The sequence below is a fragment of the Peromyscus californicus genome, unplaced genomic scaffold, assembly GCF_007827085.1.
Source record: "Peromyscus californicus insignis strain IS unplaced genomic scaffold, ASM782708v3 Scaffold_4__1_contigs__length_199733344, whole genome shotgun sequence".
In the NCBI taxonomy this organism is placed as follows: Eukaryota; Metazoa; Chordata; class Mammalia; order Rodentia; family Cricetidae; genus Peromyscus; species Peromyscus californicus.
This window is the reverse complement of record NW_026294562.1, coordinates 105,631,340-105,650,584: the sequence shown is the minus strand read 5'-3', so window position 1 is coordinate 105,650,584 and position 19,245 is coordinate 105,631,340. Positions and strand designations below refer to the sequence as shown.

General features: G+C 43.0%; 1 protein-coding gene across 1 annotated transcript in view; it reads left to right on the top strand.

Annotated features, from left to right (window-relative positions):
- Gab2 (GRB2 associated binding protein 2) overlaps positions 1–19,245 on the top strand; it is a 156,919-nt gene that overhangs the window by 99,908 nt on the left and 37,766 nt on the right. The window contains exon 2 of the mRNA XM_052713659.1: positions 4,311–4,611. Within this exon, the coding sequence (XP_052569619.1) occupies positions 4,311–4,611 (301 nt within the window). The remainder of the gene's footprint in view (positions 1–4,310; positions 4,612–19,245) is intronic.

The window sequence follows — 19,245 nt, the reverse complement described above, 5'->3', positions numbered from 1 at the left end:
CTGAATGCTTATCTCTTCAGACAGAAGAGAGAGATCAGACTGGGGGTGGGGCAAAGCTGTAATCTCTCAGAGCCCACCCCCAGTGACACACTTTCCCCAGCAAAGGTACACCTCCTAAACCTCCCAGACAGCACCACTAACTAGGGACCAAGTATTAACATTTCTGAGCCTATGGGGGACACTTCTCATTCAAAACCCTGCAGAAGGGAAAACAAAGGAGAATGAAAGGGTCCCTGTGCTGGTGGCGGTTCCATTCCGGGAAGTGAGTGCAGACAATCCACAGAAATGGTGTGAGTGCTAATAAGACCAATGAGACCAGTGAAACCCGACCAGAAGAAAGAAGAATGTGAGTACTTGCTACGGGAGGGGGTGGGGAGCAGCTTCTCGACAATGTGACGTGTGGATACACACCTGAATAAAGAATAAGGAATGGGACACTGGGAGAAGGCACATGTGTCCAGAAAGAACAACTAAAATTAAGAGCCTGAGGCAGGTATGTGCCTGGCAGTGTTTAAGGCCGTGTGACAACAAAATGGACAAGATTGACGTGAGGTAATGACGGAGGTTCAGGCACAGCAGGCTGTGTTTGTGAAGAAGGGAAAAGAGAACAGCAGCCCTTGGTCCAATCCTCAGCACCACGAAGAGGGAGAAACAGGAGGGGAAAAGCGGCTTATGTGGGATCACAGTTTAGAGGTTTCAGTTGCTCCTGTTGTTTTAAGCTATAGTAAGGAAGTACCTTGTGACAGAGACACGTGTTAGAGCAAGCTGCTGTCTTTGGCCAGGAAGCAAACAGAGAAAAGAAGAGAGTCCTATAGTTTCTTCAAAGTCACGTCACCAATGACCTAAGTTCTCTCACTTGGCCTTATTTCTTAAGAATTCTACAACCTCCCAAATAGCATCACAACCTAAGACCAAAACTTTGGAATTATCCAAGACCCAAATTGTAACTTAGGCTAAGGGGCCATCATAAAGGAAATTGGTTTTTACTCTGAGTGGGTAGACAGTGATTTCATGCAGAGAAGCACAGCCTACCTTGATTTATATCCTATCCTGCTTTCTGACCTCACTTTCGTGAATAGATTGTTGAATGGAATCATGAAGGGTATAAAAATCAATGCAATTATGGGATAGTGAGATGGTGTATTTGCTGCCAAGCCCAGTGACCTGAGGTCAATTCTTAATAGGCACATAGTAGAAGGGGAAAATTGACCCCAGCAAGTTGTTCTCAGACATACACACGCATGCACGTGCGCACACGCGCACGCGCGTGCGCACACACACACACACACACACACACACTGTAACATGCACACGGACACATAAACACACAACGAAATTAGAGAATATCAGGGAAGATAAGGAACAGATATTTTGAACTCTTTCACTGACGGAATTTGCTGATAGATTAAATATTGAATATGGGAATAGTTACCTTTGACATAGGAAAGATGTTATAGCCATAATTAAGATGGGAAAGATTATAGGAAAAAAATGAGTCTGAGGGATATTAGAAGGCCAAATTTTGGAGGTAGATAAGAGTTGAGACAGAGTCTCATCTTGTATACTAGGCTGGCCTGGTTGTCACTGTGTCAAACTGGCAACAATCCTGTCCTAGACAAATGCTGAGATGACAGATGTGAGCCACTATGCCTGGCTGGAAGTTCCATTTTTAACATACTAGTTTTGAAATGCTTAATAATGGAGAGTTGGGTATAGGACTCAGGTTCCTCAGATAGGGTTAGGCTGGGGGCTGACATTTGGAAATTACAGCAAGTAGATGGCTTTGATCCAACGGTGGGTGTAGAAACAGTCCATCTGAGAACTGAGCATTGGAACATTCTGGGGCTTAGAGAATAGGAAAAAAAAAACAGCAATGGCATCTGGAAAAGCAATACCAAGTGGGAAATTGAGAGTGGATGCCAAAGCCTATCAAGAAAGTGTGTCAATAAAGGTGACACAGTGAAGGTGTGCCAATAATAGACCACTGTAAAATGTTCCTGAGCGATCACAATAAGGCCCAAGAACTAGTTAGCAGCACTGGAGTCTTCACAGCCTTTGATACAGTATCCCAGAAGTAGTGAGGAGTAGCCCAATGAAAGTACCTTCATATGGGAGGAGACAAAAACCAATAAGCACAGTGCTATAGAAACTGAAGCTTAACTGAAGAGTAATTGAAAAGCTGAACCCTAGTCAAAGATGAAGATGGAATCATGACACCTTCTACCTTTTTCCTGAGATGGTGGAAATGATTCTTGCAGGGAAGGATGAAGCCACTACTCTGGAGAGGGCACGGTTGTTGAAGCGATGTTCCAGGTGGGTGAAAGGGTGTGTGCCTAGGGAAGAAGGCTGCTATAAATTATTAAGAGAACTGCCTGTACTCTCACCAGAGAATGCGGCTGTGGAGGCAGGTGCATTGGTAAATGTGGCACCGGATCTCTTTTGATTGTATTTCCTCATGAAGTTTTGGAGATTTAAAGAGAGAAGATCAGAGATTGTTGACAAAGAGTACAAGAAAGTCCTGGACTAGGTCAATAAGATGGTTCGGCATTGTGAGTGGCCTGTGTGAAGGCCCAAGAAAGGCAATCTGCAGCTAGCTATTCTACTTTCCCTCTACCTTGCATAGCTATTATCACTTGAGGTAGAGTAGACAGAACACTAGACTTAGCTGGAGGTTGTGGTTTTGCCAAGTAAACAAGAGAAATGGAAAAAGAAGCAAAGAAATTATAAGGATGGATCAAGAGCATTGATTACTGAAGAGATTGAGGACAAGGATAAAAGGGGAGTGTGAAGTATTGGTAGAATTAATATAGCTCCCTGAAGATTGAAGGAATTGTGATGATAATAATAATAAATTATTGACATTTATAGTACTCTGGTTCATTTGCATTAAAAAGCCCTCTCATAAATAGGGTAGATGGTGATAGTGATGGTTATGATTCTCATTCTGTAAATAAGGAAAGATCCAAAGAAATAAGTAACTTAGTTGAAAAATCATGCAATGAGTCTGTAGTAGAGCTCAGACTCAACCCAAAGCTCTGTAACTGTATTTAGTTTTTGGTTGTTTAGGGGTTTATTTTTTATCACTGTGTATCAGTTCTGCTCAGAGTTTATTCAGTCATTTTAAAGAGATACAATGTAGAAGACAGCATAAGAACATATGTAGTCAAGTTTTAAATTCCATAATGTGGGATAATATAAGACATTTTTCATTCAGTAATATAGATGGAATGCTTGACATGAGCAAGTAACTTCCACGAGTCTTAGGAAAACTATGTCAGTAAATAGGACTGAAGACGAGGGGAAGGCCCTAAAGGTAGATACTCAGAGAATTCCCACAAAGATTTCTCAGCAGTGATTTTTCAATGAAAGAGGCATACTGTAGGAAATTAGGAAATTTATTTTTCTGCTACACTTGGTATAACATTGTTGCTTTAACTCACAGTGCCTTAATCTGTAAGCTAAGATTTTTATGGCTTTGCAAATACTCCCTAGCCTGAGTATGTATCTAGTCTAAAGGAGTAGCTGCACTACTCCTGTACTAACATGTTCTAAAACCATCTTCCATTATTGAGCTGAGGAATCTGAAAGGGAAATGTAGGCCATGAGTACCTGAAGGGTCCAGCAGTCCCTAGGTTAATAGGTATGAGTCCAGGAGGCACCAACTGAGATTTCCGGGCTCTTGTGTCCCAGAATAAAGAACTGGACTAGGGACACAAGGATAGTGATAGAAATAGAGACAGTTTATTAAGAAAAGAAAGGCACACTGAGAATGAAGTGAGCTAGAGAGCTGGCACAGGTCCCAGGCCCTCTGGCCTTGACAGTCTGGATTCTTTATAGGTAACATATAACACTCTCCTTCTTCCTCATTTAGAGAGCTTGAGTTTTAGGCATTTGTTTTTTGTTTTTGTTTTTTGTTTTTCTTGTTAGGAAATGCTCTTATTTTATTACATGTAGCCAATGGCCAGAGGTTCCCAGTCTTCCTTTGTCAACTGGCTTCTTTTATATGATAATCTTAATTATTTACATGTTTATTTGCTGGACACAAATACTATGATGCGTATGTGGAGGTCAAATGATAACGTTCATACCTTGTGGGTTTTAGGGATTGAACTCAGATCATTAGGCGTGGTGGCAGGTACCTTTATCCAATGAGCAATCTGGTGGGTCCCTCACATGATGATCTTGGAGCCTTTCTCTCCAGGCCCTACCCTGTCATACCCATCCTCAATCAATGGTGTATGAGAACCTGCTAAAAGCTTTAACATAACTAATGGCATTTTCTCCTTCTTTCTGTGTCTCTGGTGATTTAGGCCTGGAAGAAACGCTGGTTTATACTGCGGAGCGGCCGGATGAGTGGCGACCCAGATGTTCTGGAATATTACAAGAACGAGCACTCGAAGAAACCCCTGCGGATCATCAACCTGAACTTGTGTGAGCAGGTGGATGCAGGCCTGACCTTCAACAAGAAAGAGCTGCAGGACAGTTTTGTGTTCGATATCAAGACCAGTGAACGCACCTTTTACCTGGTGGCTGAGACAGAGGCCGACATGAATAAGTGGGTCCAGAGCATCTGCCAGATCTGCGGCTTCAATCAGGCTGAGGAGAGCACAGGTATGAGAGCAAGTACAGCTCTTTCCCAAGAGGACTCTACTGAGACCTCAGGTTCCTCTAGCTAGGAAAGCTGGCCCTAGTTAAGATTACTTTTTTGGCACAAGTGATTGGCAAGTGGGGAGAGTATAACAGAGTTGGCCTGATATAGAGGGACCTCCTGGTTCTAATACTGCTCAAATGGAGAATCAAGAAAGGTGAGGGTCACGAAGATGCTAATGATGTTTCAGGTGCCTTGATGCTTCCAGCATTTGTTGTCTCACAACCATTTCTCCCACTCCCTGTTTAACACACTTTGCCACCTGTCAGCCATACCATAGGAAAGATCTCCCTTGGATCACACCTCTGCCTGTTCTGTTCCATCTATTTCAGATCATCTTACAGTTTGCTTGCTTGTTTCTTAGGCATCCTTTGTGGTTATTGCTACATAGTCTCATGTTCCTTTATATCCACTTGAGGACAGATAAAAGGATGAAATGCTGAATTTATGTTTGAGTTTTGATAGCCCTTTGTTAAAAAGTACCTCAACTTGTATATCTATGTTTTATGTGTGGGAGGAGTGTGAAAATATATCCATGCACATTTAGCAGCCAAAGGAGCATTGGATATCTTCTTCTATCACCCTCTGCCTTATTCATTGATATGTAAATATCTTTTCTTCTTAAAAAAATCTTCCCACTAGTTTCAGAACTTGCTAGTATCTCATATTTGTAAGCCATAACTGTGACTTTTTAATTACAAAAGTTTTATGACCACTATAACAACATCCCTAAGCACAGTCTCTTTTTTTGTAGTTTTTTTTAATTATTAAGAGATTTTCTATTCATTTTACATACCAACCACAGATTCCCCTATCCCCCCTCCTCCTACCCCTCAGCATTCCCCTCAACCCATCCCCCATTCCCACCTCCTCCAAGGCAAAGTGTCCCATAGGGAGTCAGCAGAGCCTGGTACATTCAGTTGAAGCAGGTCCAAGCCCCTCCTCCCTGCACCAAGCCTGCAAAAAGTGTCCCACCATAGGCACTAGGCTCCAAAAAGCCAGTTCATGCACCATGGCCAGTCCCGATCCCACTGCCTGGGGGCCCCCTAAACAGTTCAAGCTAAACAACTGTCTCGCCTATCCAGAGGGCCTAGTCCAGTACCATGGGGGCTCCTCAGCTATTGGTCCACAGTTCATGTGTTTCCACTAGTTTGGCTGGTCGTCTCTGTATATTTTCCCATCATGATCTCGATGTCCCTTACTCATAGAATCCTTCCTCTCTCTCATCGGTTGGACTCCTGGAGCTCAGCCTGGCACCCGGCTGTGGATCTCTGCATTTGCCTCCATCAGTCACTGGATGAGGGCTCTATGATGACAGTTAGGGTATTCAGCCATCTGATCACCAGAGTAGGCCACTAATCTTCCCACTAATTTCAGAACTTGCTAGTATCTCATATTTGTAAGTCATAACTGTGACTTTTTAATTACAAAAATTTTATGACCACTATAACAACATCCCTAAGCACAGTCTCTTAATAAAATGCAGCAAGTATCTATATGCATGTAATATTTTTAGCATTAAAAGGTGTGGTTGCCTCAGTAGCAAAATAGGAAAGGAGATTGACCCCAGATCACCTTGAGTGACTTACGATCTAGGAAAGTAGGACAGAATGCATTTCTTGTCAGAAGCAGTGTGTTGGGCTCACAAGAAAGCCTCAGGTAAGGATCTGCTGCACAAACCTGACAGCCTGGGCTCTGTCTCGTAGACTCACAGGAAGAAAGAACTAGCTCACAGGAATGTCCTCTGACCTCAAACTCACTGTGGCATTCATAACAACAGTAATTATTAGTTGGTTATCATTTTGTGGTGTTGGAAACTACACACAAGGCCTTTGTGTCTAGGTCAGAACTACTACTCAGCTGTAGCCCCAGCCCTTATCATTTTTTTCTACAAAGTAAGTGTAATTTACATAGATCTAGAAATAATTCAAATGTTCTTATTCTTCGTGTTAAATTCTATCATGCAAAATGATAGCTTAATTCTTTAAGTAAATGATACACAGGTGATAATTCAAGTTTATAACTCATAAATCACAGAAAGACAATTTTATTCCTTCATGTGCTATAACCGATTCAAGAAGATATGAGGTTATGTTTACATCACTGAGCTGGCTAGTAATGAACATTTTACTAGTTTATTTTATAGTTCCAAACCATTACCATGTAATTTGAAATGTTAACAATTTAAATGTCTAAATATTCTAAATAGCAAACACCTGTTAGCAGTGTACACTAAAACATACATGGTTATCAAAAACAGTGACTGTTCATACCAAATAATTAAATGTAAAATATCATACCAGGTCCTCTCAGAGAAACACAGAAATAATGCTGAAGGGCTCACTGTTGTTGGTGTTAAATTATAACTTGGAAGAATGAAATAAAAGCCCGAAGTCAGAATGTATGAGTAGATACAGTACAGTGCAGTTAGAGAGGTCCTTGCTCAGAAAACTGGAAAACAGCTCCCAGGACAAACAGCCAAGGGTCTGGGAAGAGGAGAAGATGGTTCAGTCGGTAAAGTGTTTGCTTCCCATTGTGAGGACCTGAGTTCAGTGCACCCACGTAAGAAGCTGCTGTGGCAGCAGTGCTGTGAGAGGGAAGGGAGATCCCTGAAGCTGCCAGCCAACCAGCCTAGCCAAATCAGTGAGAGGCCCTGCCTCAAAAAAAGAAGGTAGAGGGTGACTAAAGAAGACACCTAACAGCAACCTCTGCTCTCCACATGTATAATATGCACACCCATTTCTGTGGACACGCGCGTCACACACACACACATTTGGGCATGGTAGCTCATGACTTAATCTGAGCACTCAAGAAATTAAGGCAGGAGGATTGCATGAGTTTGAGGCCAGCTTGGGTAACAAGAGTTAGACCTGTCTCAAAAATCGAAAAGAGGCCAGGGACAAAGCTCAGTGAGTCCATCCTGATGGCCTGAGTTCAATCCCCAGAACCCAAGCTGGATATGACAGTGAGCATCTGTAATCATAGCACACCTATAGGAAATGGGACCCAGAGATAGGAGAGTCATTTGGAAGCTAACAGCTTGCTAGCCTAGCATATGAACCTATGAAATGGCAGAGTGAGGGGAGGGAAATTCACACACAGACACATGCACTCTCAAAACAAGTTTTGCCTCAAGAAACAATCCCTATACCCAAGGCCCAGGGAACATCACAGAAGAGGTGGGGTAGAAAGATTGCAAGAGCCAGAAACCAGAACATCTACTTCAAGATAGTGTCTTCTCTATATGTCAGGAAAGCTGCAGCCATGAAATCTCAACAATATGGTCACCTAAACAAGACCTGCATAGTGATAGCACATGGTTGACATGCCAGCAGGGATGCGGGAACCTCACAAGGCCCCAACCCTAAATGAAAACTACAGGTAAATAATGACCACAGCAAAAAGAAGAATCAGTCTTCCCCAAGGATGAGCTCCCTAGTTGGTTATCTATTATAAAGCAGTCAGCCCTAAAAATATATGCATATGAGTAACACTAAATGGACTCAGCAAGTTGTATTTATATTTATACACACACCCATAACAATAATTAAAGAAAAGGGGTTATAAATTTGAGAGAAGGGGTAGAGAGTGACATGGGAAGAGTTGGAGGGAGAGAGGGGGAAAATGATATATCTACTGGGGCTGGACACCCCCAGTCAGTTGTTCTCTTCACTTTGAAAAGTTGTAGCTTTCTACAGTGTTCTCTGTTTACTACAAAAAAAAAGTTATTTAAATGAGCACTGCACTTATCTGTGGGTAAAAGGATAAGTACTTAGAATGCAGTTAAAATTATGCTACTTTGGCTGGGCGGTGATTGTGCATACCTTTAATCCCAGCACTCGTGAGGCAGAGGCAGGCAGATCTCTGTGAGTTCAAGGCCAGCCTGGTCTAGAAAGTATATTCCAGGACAGCCAGGGCTACACAGAGAAACCCTGTCTCAAAAAAACAAACAAACAAAATACACACACACACACACACACACACACACACACACACACACATACACACACACACACACACATACACACACACACACACACACACACACACACACACACACACACACACGTACACACACATTTGGAAAAGTGGCAGTATTAAGTTCTCTAGGTTCTGTGGCCTCACCAGCCATTTGTAGTTGGCTAGGTTCACAGTACCAAGCATGAATTCCCTCTTAATGAGTGGGCTTTATGTCCAATTAGACAGCTGTTGATTGCCCTCAAGATATAAGTGCCACTATTGAACCTTTGGGGATACCTTACCTGTCATATCTGGGTAGGACTGTGGTCTTAGCCAGGGTTTCGGTTGCTGTGAAGACACACCATGATCGTGTTTTTTTTTTTCTTCTTCTTTAAATAAATAAATTTATTTATTTATTTATTTATTTATTTATTTATTTATTTATTTTACATCCTGGCTGCAGTTTTCCCTCCCTCCTCTCCTCCCAGTTCCTCCCCCAACCCCTGTCTGTTCCAAACCCCCAGTGCACTCCTCCTCCATTTCTGTTTAGGAGAGGGCAGGTCTCTCATGATATCAATAAAACATGGCATAGCAAGTTGCAGTAAGACTAAGCACCTCCCCATGTATTAAGGCTGGGCAAGGTGACCCAGTATCAGGAGTAGGGTCCCAAAAGCCTGTAAAAGAGTGGGAGACAGCCCCTGTTCCTGCTGTTAGGAGTCCCACAAGAGGACCAATCTACACAACTGTCATATATATGCAGAGTGCCTGGGTCAGTCACATGCAGACTCTCTGGTTGTCTGTTCAGTCTCTGTGAGCCCCTATGAGCCCAGGCTAGTTGATTCTGTGGGTTTTCTTGTGGTGTACTTGACCCCTCTGGCTCCTACACTCCTTCCTCCTCATCTTCTGCAGGATTCCCCGAACTCTGCCTACTGTTTGGCTGTGGGTGTGCATCATTCATCAGTTGGTAGATGAAGCCTCTCTGATTACAATTAGGTTAGGCACCAATCTGGTCACAGGAGATGGCCAGTTTAGGCTACGCATCCACTATTGCTAGGAGCCATAGCTGAGGTCATCCTTATAGATTCCTGGGAAAGTCCCTTGAGCCAGATTTTTTTACCTGACCCCAAAATATCCCCCCTTTCTAGTAGTCTCTTTCAGTGCTCTCCCCTCCATCCCCCCCCCAACCTGATTGCTCATGTTCCCCCATCTGCCCTGAGTCCACTCAGGAAATCTCTTCTTTTTCCCCTTCTCAGGGAGATCTAGGTGTTCCCCCCATGATCCTTCCTTGTTACCTAGCCTCTCTGGGGGGCTGTGGATTGTAGCATGGTTATCTTTTATTTTACAGCTAATATCCACTTATGAGTGAGTACAACCATGTTTGTCTTTCTCAGTCTGGGTTGTCTCACTCAGGATTAAGTTTCAGAGGTTTAGTCCATTATCATCATGGCAAGGAGCATGGCAACGTACAGGCAGACATGGTGCCGGCTACATCTTGATCATAAGGCAACAGGAAATGGTCTCAGACAATGGTCATTATCTTGTGCATAAGAAACCTCATAGCCTGCCCCCACTGTGGCACACTTCCTCCAACAAGGTCACACCTACTCCAACCACACCTCCCAACAGTGCCACCCTCTGAGCTTATGGGGGTCGATTGTTTACCCCTTGGCAGCTTGCATAGCACCTTCTGGCACTATAAAAGCTAGTCCTTGGGCAGGAGGCCGCCAGCCTTCTCTGGCTCGATTCTAAGTCCTGTGTCTAAAGTATGTGGAGTCTTCAGAAATAAGGGCTTCTCTTTAAATTCTGGTAGGTAACCAAGGGCAATGGCAGTAGCCTATGTTGTTTGATGAGTTTCTTGGACTCTCCTGAACAACAACTCAAAACAAGGTTTCTTATGCTCAGTACTGAGGTCTTTATTCAATAGGCTATGGTTGTTTTTTTGTTGTTGTTTTTTTTTTTGGTTTTTTTTTTTTTTGGTTTTTCGAGACAGGGTTTCTCTGTGTAGCTTTGCGCCTTTCCTGGAATTCACTCGGTAGCCCAGGCTGGCCTCGAACTCACAGAGATCCGCCTGGCTCTGCCTCCCGAGTGCTGGGATTAAAGGCGTGCGCCACCACCGCCCGACAGGCTATGGTTCTTGAGGGAATGCAGTATCACCCTAAGTGGCATAACTTTATTTAATGTATACACACATGAACACATATATTATATCGTATATGTAATTTTAGGTAAACATAAAATAATATGATTTTCAGGACTGGAGAGACGGCTCAGTAGTTAAGAGCACTGGTTGCTCTTCCAGAGAACTTGGGTTTCATTTCAAGCACGCACATGGCCACTAACCAACAGTCTAACTCAAGACCCTCTTCTGGTCTCCATAGGCATTATATGTTGCACAGACATACATGCAGACAAAACAACCATACAGTCCTGAGATGATAGACATGTATCACTGCATCCAGCTTTTTAAATGGGTGCAGTCAACCCAAACTCAGGTCCTCATACTCATACTTGCAAAACGAACACTTTACTGAATGAGCCATCTCACTAGTCCTGTTTTCTCTCACTCTTAGGTTATTCATTTTGGTCACTGTTCCCACTACTGTACAGAAGCATTTTAGTTATTACATTTGTAGTAAAAGTCAAGTCACAGTCTTCTGTCTGTGAACAGCCAGTCCCCAGAATCAGTTACTGAGGAAGCTGTCCTTTCTCTGGTATATGTTGTTGGTGCCTTTGCTGCCAATTAAGTGGATGAAGATATGAGTTTGGTTCTGGGATCTCTAGTCTATTCCATTGGTCTGTGCATCTGTTTTTATGCCAGTATCATGTTGTTTTGGTTACTATGGCTCTGTAGTATGACTGGTATTGTAATGTCTCCATTTGTTCTTTTTTTTTCCAAGATGGCTTTGACTATTTAAGATTCTTTTTCTAGTTCTGTAAAGAATGCCATTGATAGTTTGATGGGAATTTCATTGAATCTATAAATTGTTTTAGGTAGTATGAATATTTTAACTATTAATTTATCCAAGCTTTGAATATGTGATCATGTATTTGTATTTTTGTGTGCCCTCATTAATTTCTTCTTCAGTGTTCTTTAAATTTTCATTTAAGATGTCCTATTTTTTTTTTAATTTTTAGAGTCTTGGAGCTGTTTTGTAGGATTAGTAGTGATCATGAATGAGATTGCTTTTATACCTTTGGGGTAACCTTAATTCATAATAACATGTTAGATATTTTACAAATAACTAGAAGGAGTTGGATAATTAAAGGTTCCAAACATAAAGGAATGATAAATAGATGGAACTATTAATTATCCCAATTTTATCAGTAAGTAAGGAATGAGAATGGGCAATGTTTAGAGGGTGACAGATAAGTGACTATTTTGTCAGAGTTAAGTGTTTGTTTATTAATAATAATAACTAATTCCCTTAACAGCAGGCATAATGGTCCAAGACTGTAATCCTAGCCCCTGGGAGGCAGAGGCAGGAAGACTGAGTTAAAGGCCAGCCTGGGCTGTATAGTGAATTCAAGTTCTCATAGGCTATACAAAGCAAGACTATCTCAAAAAGAGAATAAAAATGAAAAGTAAAATAAAAGATATATTCCCTTAAGCCTTAAGTTTTGTTTTGTTTTGTTTGAAACAGGATCTCAAGAGTGGCCTAAGTTAGCCTTGAATCCACTATACAGCCCAGGCTGGCCAACCTCCAACTCTCAGACCTTACTGCCTCAACTCTCAAGTGTGAGGATTAGGCAGGTGCCACCATGCTCAACTTTAGTTTCTAATCATCATCATTATTATTATTTTAATACAGGTACTTACTCTGTCACCACAGCTGGCCTCAGCCTTCCAAGTGCTGGGATGGCAGACATGTGCTGCCACACCTTCATTTAGCTTCTTTTTGAAGGTAGATTATTTTATTAGATGTCTAGTGGTTTTATTACCAGAGCAGCATCATAGTTGTCTCTGATAGAATTGAGGTTCTTTTTGTGATCTTTCTAAGAAGAACAATAGGCTTCTCTTCCTTCTCATAGGAGACTCTAGTATGCTGCAAGATCAAGTTACATAGTGAGTTATATTTTAATTAAGTAGCTTTTTCTTAATTATTATTATGGGGGAGGACACGTGCCAACTTTGTGAAGGTGATTCTCTCCTTCCTCCTCTCTGTGGATTCTAGGACTCATGTCATTGGGCTTGCATGGCAAGCACTCTCACTGCTAAGCCATTTCACCAACCCTTCAGTAGTTAAGTGGATTATAGCTATAAAACCCAGGAAGTGCCCGTAGATGAGAGCTGGGGCTGAGGGGAAGCAGGAAGTTATCATCTGACCAGGAAGTGCCCATAGATGAGACCAGGGGGCTGAGGGGAAGCAGGAAGTTATCATCTGACCAGGAAGTGCCCATAGATGAGAGCTGGGGCTGAGGGGAAGCAGGAAGTTATCATCTGACCAGGAAGTGCCCATAGATGAGACCAGGGGGCTGAGGGGAAGCAGGAAGTTATCATCTGACCAGGAAGTGCCCATAGATGAGACCAGGGGGCTGAGGGGAAGCAGGAAGTTATCATCTGACCAGGAAGTGCCCATAGATGAGAGCTGGGGCTGAGGGGAAGCAGGAAGTTATCATCCATTTTTGCTTGAGCCTGTATCATTTAATCACTCTATTTCTATTGTTTTCCTTCTTTCATCTTTCCCTCCCTGCCTTCCTGTCTTTCTCCCTCACGTTCTTTCATTTTTCCTCCCTCTGTCCCTACCTTCCTGTTTCCTTCCTTCCCTCTTTTCCTGTCTTTCTCTCTTGTGATCATGCTTTGTAGACCAGGCTGGCCTTGAACTTACAGTCCTTTCTGCCTCAGCCTCCCAAGTGGTAGGATTACAGTTGTGCATCACCACACCTAGCTCTGTTTTCAAATAAGGACAGTGAGTAATCTGTCCTCCCTGTGTAGTACTTTCAGATCAACAGCACTTAAACATTCTTTCTGTTCACCCACTCCTGACCTGGGCTCAGTACAGTGAGCCACCCAACTAGCATCAGTCCTTGAGACTTCTTTCATGTGGCTCAGCAATCCTGCTGGGACCTGTGTCCTGGCATCAACACCCACCTTAGGTATAGAGCACCCTGAACTGCTTCAACCTAACCTTCAGCAGCCATAAAAAGAAATAATAGCTGCCAAATATGCTCTGAATATAGAGACTTTAAATAAATCCCTACTAAAAATGAATAGTAATCCTTGTAGGCAGCAATAATTTCAACCCATGGTCACACAGCTGGAAAATGACACATCCAGGATTCAAGTTTCAGCTAGGGTTGACACCACATTATAAATGATATTCTGTCTCTTTGTCCCTGAACTCCTGGAGTAGGAATATCTGGCAGAACTGAACAAAAACTGTTGGCATTGGGTAAGAGACTGCAGGCATTGCTGACCCCTCCATGTGGGGTCCCACAGCTGGCTCAGGTGTCACTCCTTACCACCTCAAATTGTCTGTCTGTGGGCTAGAATATATGACATCTAGGACTTCAGTCCAGTGTAGCTGGAGTTATCTCCAGTTCCACCGGGGCCACAACTGCTCAGATCCAAATAAACACACAGAGATTTATATTACTTATAAACTGTTTGGCCATGGCAGGCTTCTTGTTATCTAGTTCTTATATCTTAAATTAACCCATTTCTATAAATCTATACCTTGCCACGTAGCTCATGGCTTACCAGTATCTTACATCTTGCTTCTCATGGCGGTGGTGGCTGGCAGCGTCTCCTGACTCAGTCTTCCACCTCCCAGAATTCTCTCCTCTCTCTTTATCCTGCTTATACTATACCTCCTGCCTGGCTACTGGCCAATCAGCATTTTATTTATCAACCAATCAGAGCAACAGATTCACAGCAAACAGAGCCGTATTCACAGCAGTCCAGTCCCCAGATTCCATTGGTATGTCTGTAGGCTGCAGTAAGACTCGTTGGTTCAGATCTCTACTCTGGAGCTTTGTGAGCAAGTGTTGCTTGATGCCAAGTCTTAGTCTCCTGTTCTTGCCAGTGCTTCTGCTTCTCTGTGGGTTCCTGAGGCAAACCACGGGTCTCTGGCAGCACTCCATCTGCATGTTCCCCAGGACTGTGCACACTGTTCTCCATGTCTGGGTCACCTGCTTACTGCCTGACCCTGTAGAGAGTCCTCCACATGGGAGCCTCCTTCAAGCAGACACTGCTTTTCCTTTATCTGCACCTCCCCACTTCCCCATGATGGGTGTGATGGGATCCACTGAACACTTCTGTTTTTTACTTTTGGTTGGAAGAGCTTCTGTAACAGATGGAGTCTGTCTTTTTTTCTCTCCAACTTTCTTGCCACCCCTAGATTCTTCTTTCTACTGCTACCCTGCAATTCCTCACATTCTTCAGCCAAAAATGTCTAGTATAAAACCTGAGGGATCCATACATACCAGGAGGGAAACTGAGTCTGAATATTCACATAAGCTGGAGAAGGCATCAGCCTGACAAAGAGCTCCTTTTAAAAGAAAACCTGGGCTAATACTCCAGAAAGAAAAGAAAAATGCCCAAAAGATTTCATACTGTGTATGTAGGGTCCACTTTTGTTTTGTGTATATATGCAAAATTAAAACCCTCCCTCCCTAGGAATCAAAATTACCTTCAAAACTAACATAAGGAAGCAGATAACTACTCTGAGCTTTGTTTACCAGTAGACTAGTCTGGATCCTCACATTGGTGGCCAGTCGTGGGCAGCTGTCCGCGACCAGATGTACCACGTACAAAAAGAACCAGCTTTCAGCAGAAAGCTTTGATGAATTATTCATGTGCTGAGGAGTCAGCCAATGTTAGGAAAGAAAGCTCTTACCCCTCTCCCCTTTGAATCCTGAAAGCTGAGGACTGCCTTCCTGTGTCCCCTTCCTACTTCGTGTACTTCTCAGTTGCTGCCCACAGAGCTACTGTGGAATCTGGCAGGTCAGCTGTGCTGGAACCCAGGGCTTATGTTTATTTGCTATTTGACATCAAATACATAACTTTACCTCTTAAGGTTTTATCATCTTGAAAATGGAAATGATGCATCACAGGGTTGTTGGGAAGGTTATGCCAGATATAGAAAACATCAGGAAAACATGTAGGAACAGTAGCTGCCAAGCACTGCTTCCCATATAGTGAGGACGATGATAATAAAGTAAAGATGTTTTTTATATCTATAGAACAAGATAAACAGAGTGTAACTTAAATATCTACCATTTTTAGAGAGCATTACTGTCAGCAAACCCTTCTGTAGTCTCATTTGAGACAAAGCCAGATAGACAGGGGCAGCTGGCATTATTCCTATTGCATGAGTGGGGATAAGGACCTTTCAGAACACTGAGTGGCCTGGCCTGAAAGCAGAGGTGCTGGGGCTGAGCTCCAGGGCTTTTATGCATCCTCAGGCCATGTTTGATGACTCCTTCTCATTTCTAAAGTCTTCACAGACAGGTCTGGCATAGCTGCGTTTAAGTCACAAAACAGGCATCCAGAAAGAGGAGCAGCAGGACGTTTATAAGTCACTGGGAGCTGATTACTTTGCTAGCGCAGTGCTATTATACATGAACAGTGACCTCTGACAGCTAAATTAGCAGACTAACGTGCTGTCTCAGAGTAGCCAGCAAGCCTCTATAAATGAATTTGAGCTCAGGGAGTTTAGCTCACCAAAGCCCCGTTCTGCAACTGGTAAAGATTTTGAAATGAAGCCAAGGCCTCTTCCATATCCTCTCCACGGAATTAGCTTTTCCCTTCTTTACTCCTTGACACGAGTTTTGTGGCAGTAGTTAGCCTAATTCCGTGGAATGAAATCCCCAGCGTTCTAGCTGCTTTTTATCTCTTCCCCACCTTTCTTCTACTACAAAATTGATGAGGCTGTCCCCCAAAATGTTTTATAAATATTTAAACCTCTAGTAATCCTTGAGTTTCCCAACTACCCAGCAGAATATTTCAAGTCTTAGATTCCATCTGGGGTCAGACAACACTCACAGGAATGCTTTGGGAAAATATTCAGCATCCTGTAGAAGAATGTCTTCAAACTAAGGGGTCTTCAAACAGCTCATTCCTCTCTAGAACCCCTGTTCCTGCTGGACAGCAGAGAGAGCTGTGGGAGAGCTGCTGTCCACACAGATGCCTCCCCCGCCACCCCATGCTGAAAGTAGGTGGGAGAGTGGAGAGTTGGGAGTGGAATAGGGTGGGGAAGGAAGACGTCCTTCCTTCCCTTATCCCTGGGAGGCCTTTTCTGCCCTGTTCCCCACCACCACCACCACCTTTTGGTGCTATTTCTCTGAGCTCAGACTCCCAGCTTCTCTTGGGACCCTTCTTGGAAGCTGAGAGCCAGTGTGGGAGGTGAGAAGCAGCATCTCCCCAGACTGCAACCAGCTGTTGAGCAAAGCAAAGAGCAGGGTGGAGACTGACCCAGGCCCCAGCCCAGAGGCGGAGGCTGCTGTCTCAATCACCCACCCTTTTTTTCCACTCAGACAATGAGGAAAATAAACATCCAGACCAGTTTCCAGCCAGATTTGAAATCCCTGTCTTTTTTTTTTTAAGTGTTGTTCTAAGTAGTTCTGAAGTATCACATCTCCTTTGTAAGTCTTTCGCTTATTTTTGTTTGTTTGTTTGTTTACAACTGGGTCTAGTTACTCAAAGAACAGGTCTTGAGTTGAAAATAAACTCCATAAATCTTCATAGAACTTACTGCATTGTCCTGGAACAGGCCCCAGCCCTGACCTTCAGGGAAGTCCAGACTCTGGAGGAGGAAAAGGTGACTGGGAAAAACATGACCCCTTTCTCCATTCTAAGCCTTGATCCTTCTTCCTGCTCTGTCTATTTATACGAGACACTTCCCCTCACCCCCTAGCCAGCCAGCATAGATTAAGTCTAGTGTTACCTGCCAAAACCCACAGACTGAGAGGTAGGAGCAGTCTGGTCCCAAATTCTCAGCCCCAGCAGCTTTGGATAGCTCCCAACTATAACTTGAGATTCCCTGCTCCCACACCTCCTTTTTGTTGTTATTCATGGAGGACTTCTGATTCTCCATAATGAAGGAAGGCAATAATGATTGTTGAATTGCCAGAGTAGATTCCAAAGTTCAGTCTAACTTTAATTTTGGACCAGACATAGAACTAGATTTTTGTATTTAGTGGTAAGTGGTGTTTGTATTAAGTTGTCATCTTGGGTCCTTGAAAATCTTGAGTCTGATTAAACATCTAGTTATAGATAGTTATTCTTAGGATTCTGAATGCGACAAAGATATGATCGTTTCTCCAGGATTTAAATTGGGAATCAAAGTCTCAATGTTAGATTCCAATTTTGTTACTGATTCAATGTATAGATCTCATGTTTTTCAACAGTAAACTGGAAGTAATTTTAAACACTATTTTGAGCATTGCTTTTTAACCAGATCCTACATGGAACACAACACCTGAAAAGGGAGAATAGGAGTTGATTTGAGTATTTCAAGGGAGACAGTCAGTGGCTACAAGTTGAGCACGACCTAGTGCTCTTCTCCCATGCTTTCCTGCAAAGGCTGAAACACAGTGTGAAAATACTAGCTGTGGTAGATATCTCAAAACACAGACCTTTAGATCAGTACTAAGGTAAGAACAATTTTTATCAATCAACAACAAAATGAAAAGCAGAAGGAGGATACAGTTGATTTTACAAAACTAAATGTGACCAGATTTTAGAACTTCACTTTATTTAGAGCTTCTCTGTGTATGTACATGTGTTTAACATGTTCTTATGTGTATATAAAATCACAATCCTACTAGATGATACTTCCCCATAGTTGACACCATTAAAAAGTGGCAGCCCCTGCCAGGTAGTGGTGCAACACACTTTAATCTCAGCGGATCTCTGTGAGTTCAAGTCCAGCCTGGTCTACAGAGTGAGTTCCAGAACAGTCAGACTGTTACACAGAGAAACCCTGTCTCAAAAAACCAAAAAGAAAAAAGTGGCAACCCCAACTTGATATACCATAGCTGACTGATATCCATAGGAGGCCTGCCCCTTTTCATAAGAGAAATGGAAGAGGAGGAGGAGGAGGAGGAGGAGGAGGAGGAGGAGGAGGAGGAAGAGGAGGAGGAGATGGGGATGGGGATGGGGTACTGGGAGGAAAGGAAGGAAGTAAAACTTCAGTCAGGATGTAAAAACAAAAATAAATAAAAAAAGAAAATATTAAATCAAATCCAACAAAGAAAGAGACAGAGACAGAGAGACAGAGAGAAGGGAGAGAGAGGAAAGGAGCAAGGAAGGAAGGAAGAGAGGGAGGAAGGGAGAGAGGAAAGGAAGGAAGGAAGGAAGGAAGGAAGGAAGGAAGGAAGGAAGGAAGGAAGGAAGAGAAAGAGGCAGCCCCATTTTTAAATGGCCATTTCTAAAAGCACACAGATGAAAAAACAGAGGCTGTGCCTAAACTCATCAGTAGAATGGAAGCATTCGGAAGCAGTACTTTAAAGATGCTGCTAAGTGTCAAGATGACCTGGTCCCTACCTCTGCTTCTGCACTCATGCCCAGGCTGCTGAACATCACCATCAAGTTCAGTGCACACACACACACACACACACACACACACACACACACACCGCTCCAGGCTGCTGAACATCACCATCAAGTTCAGTGCACACACACACACACACACACA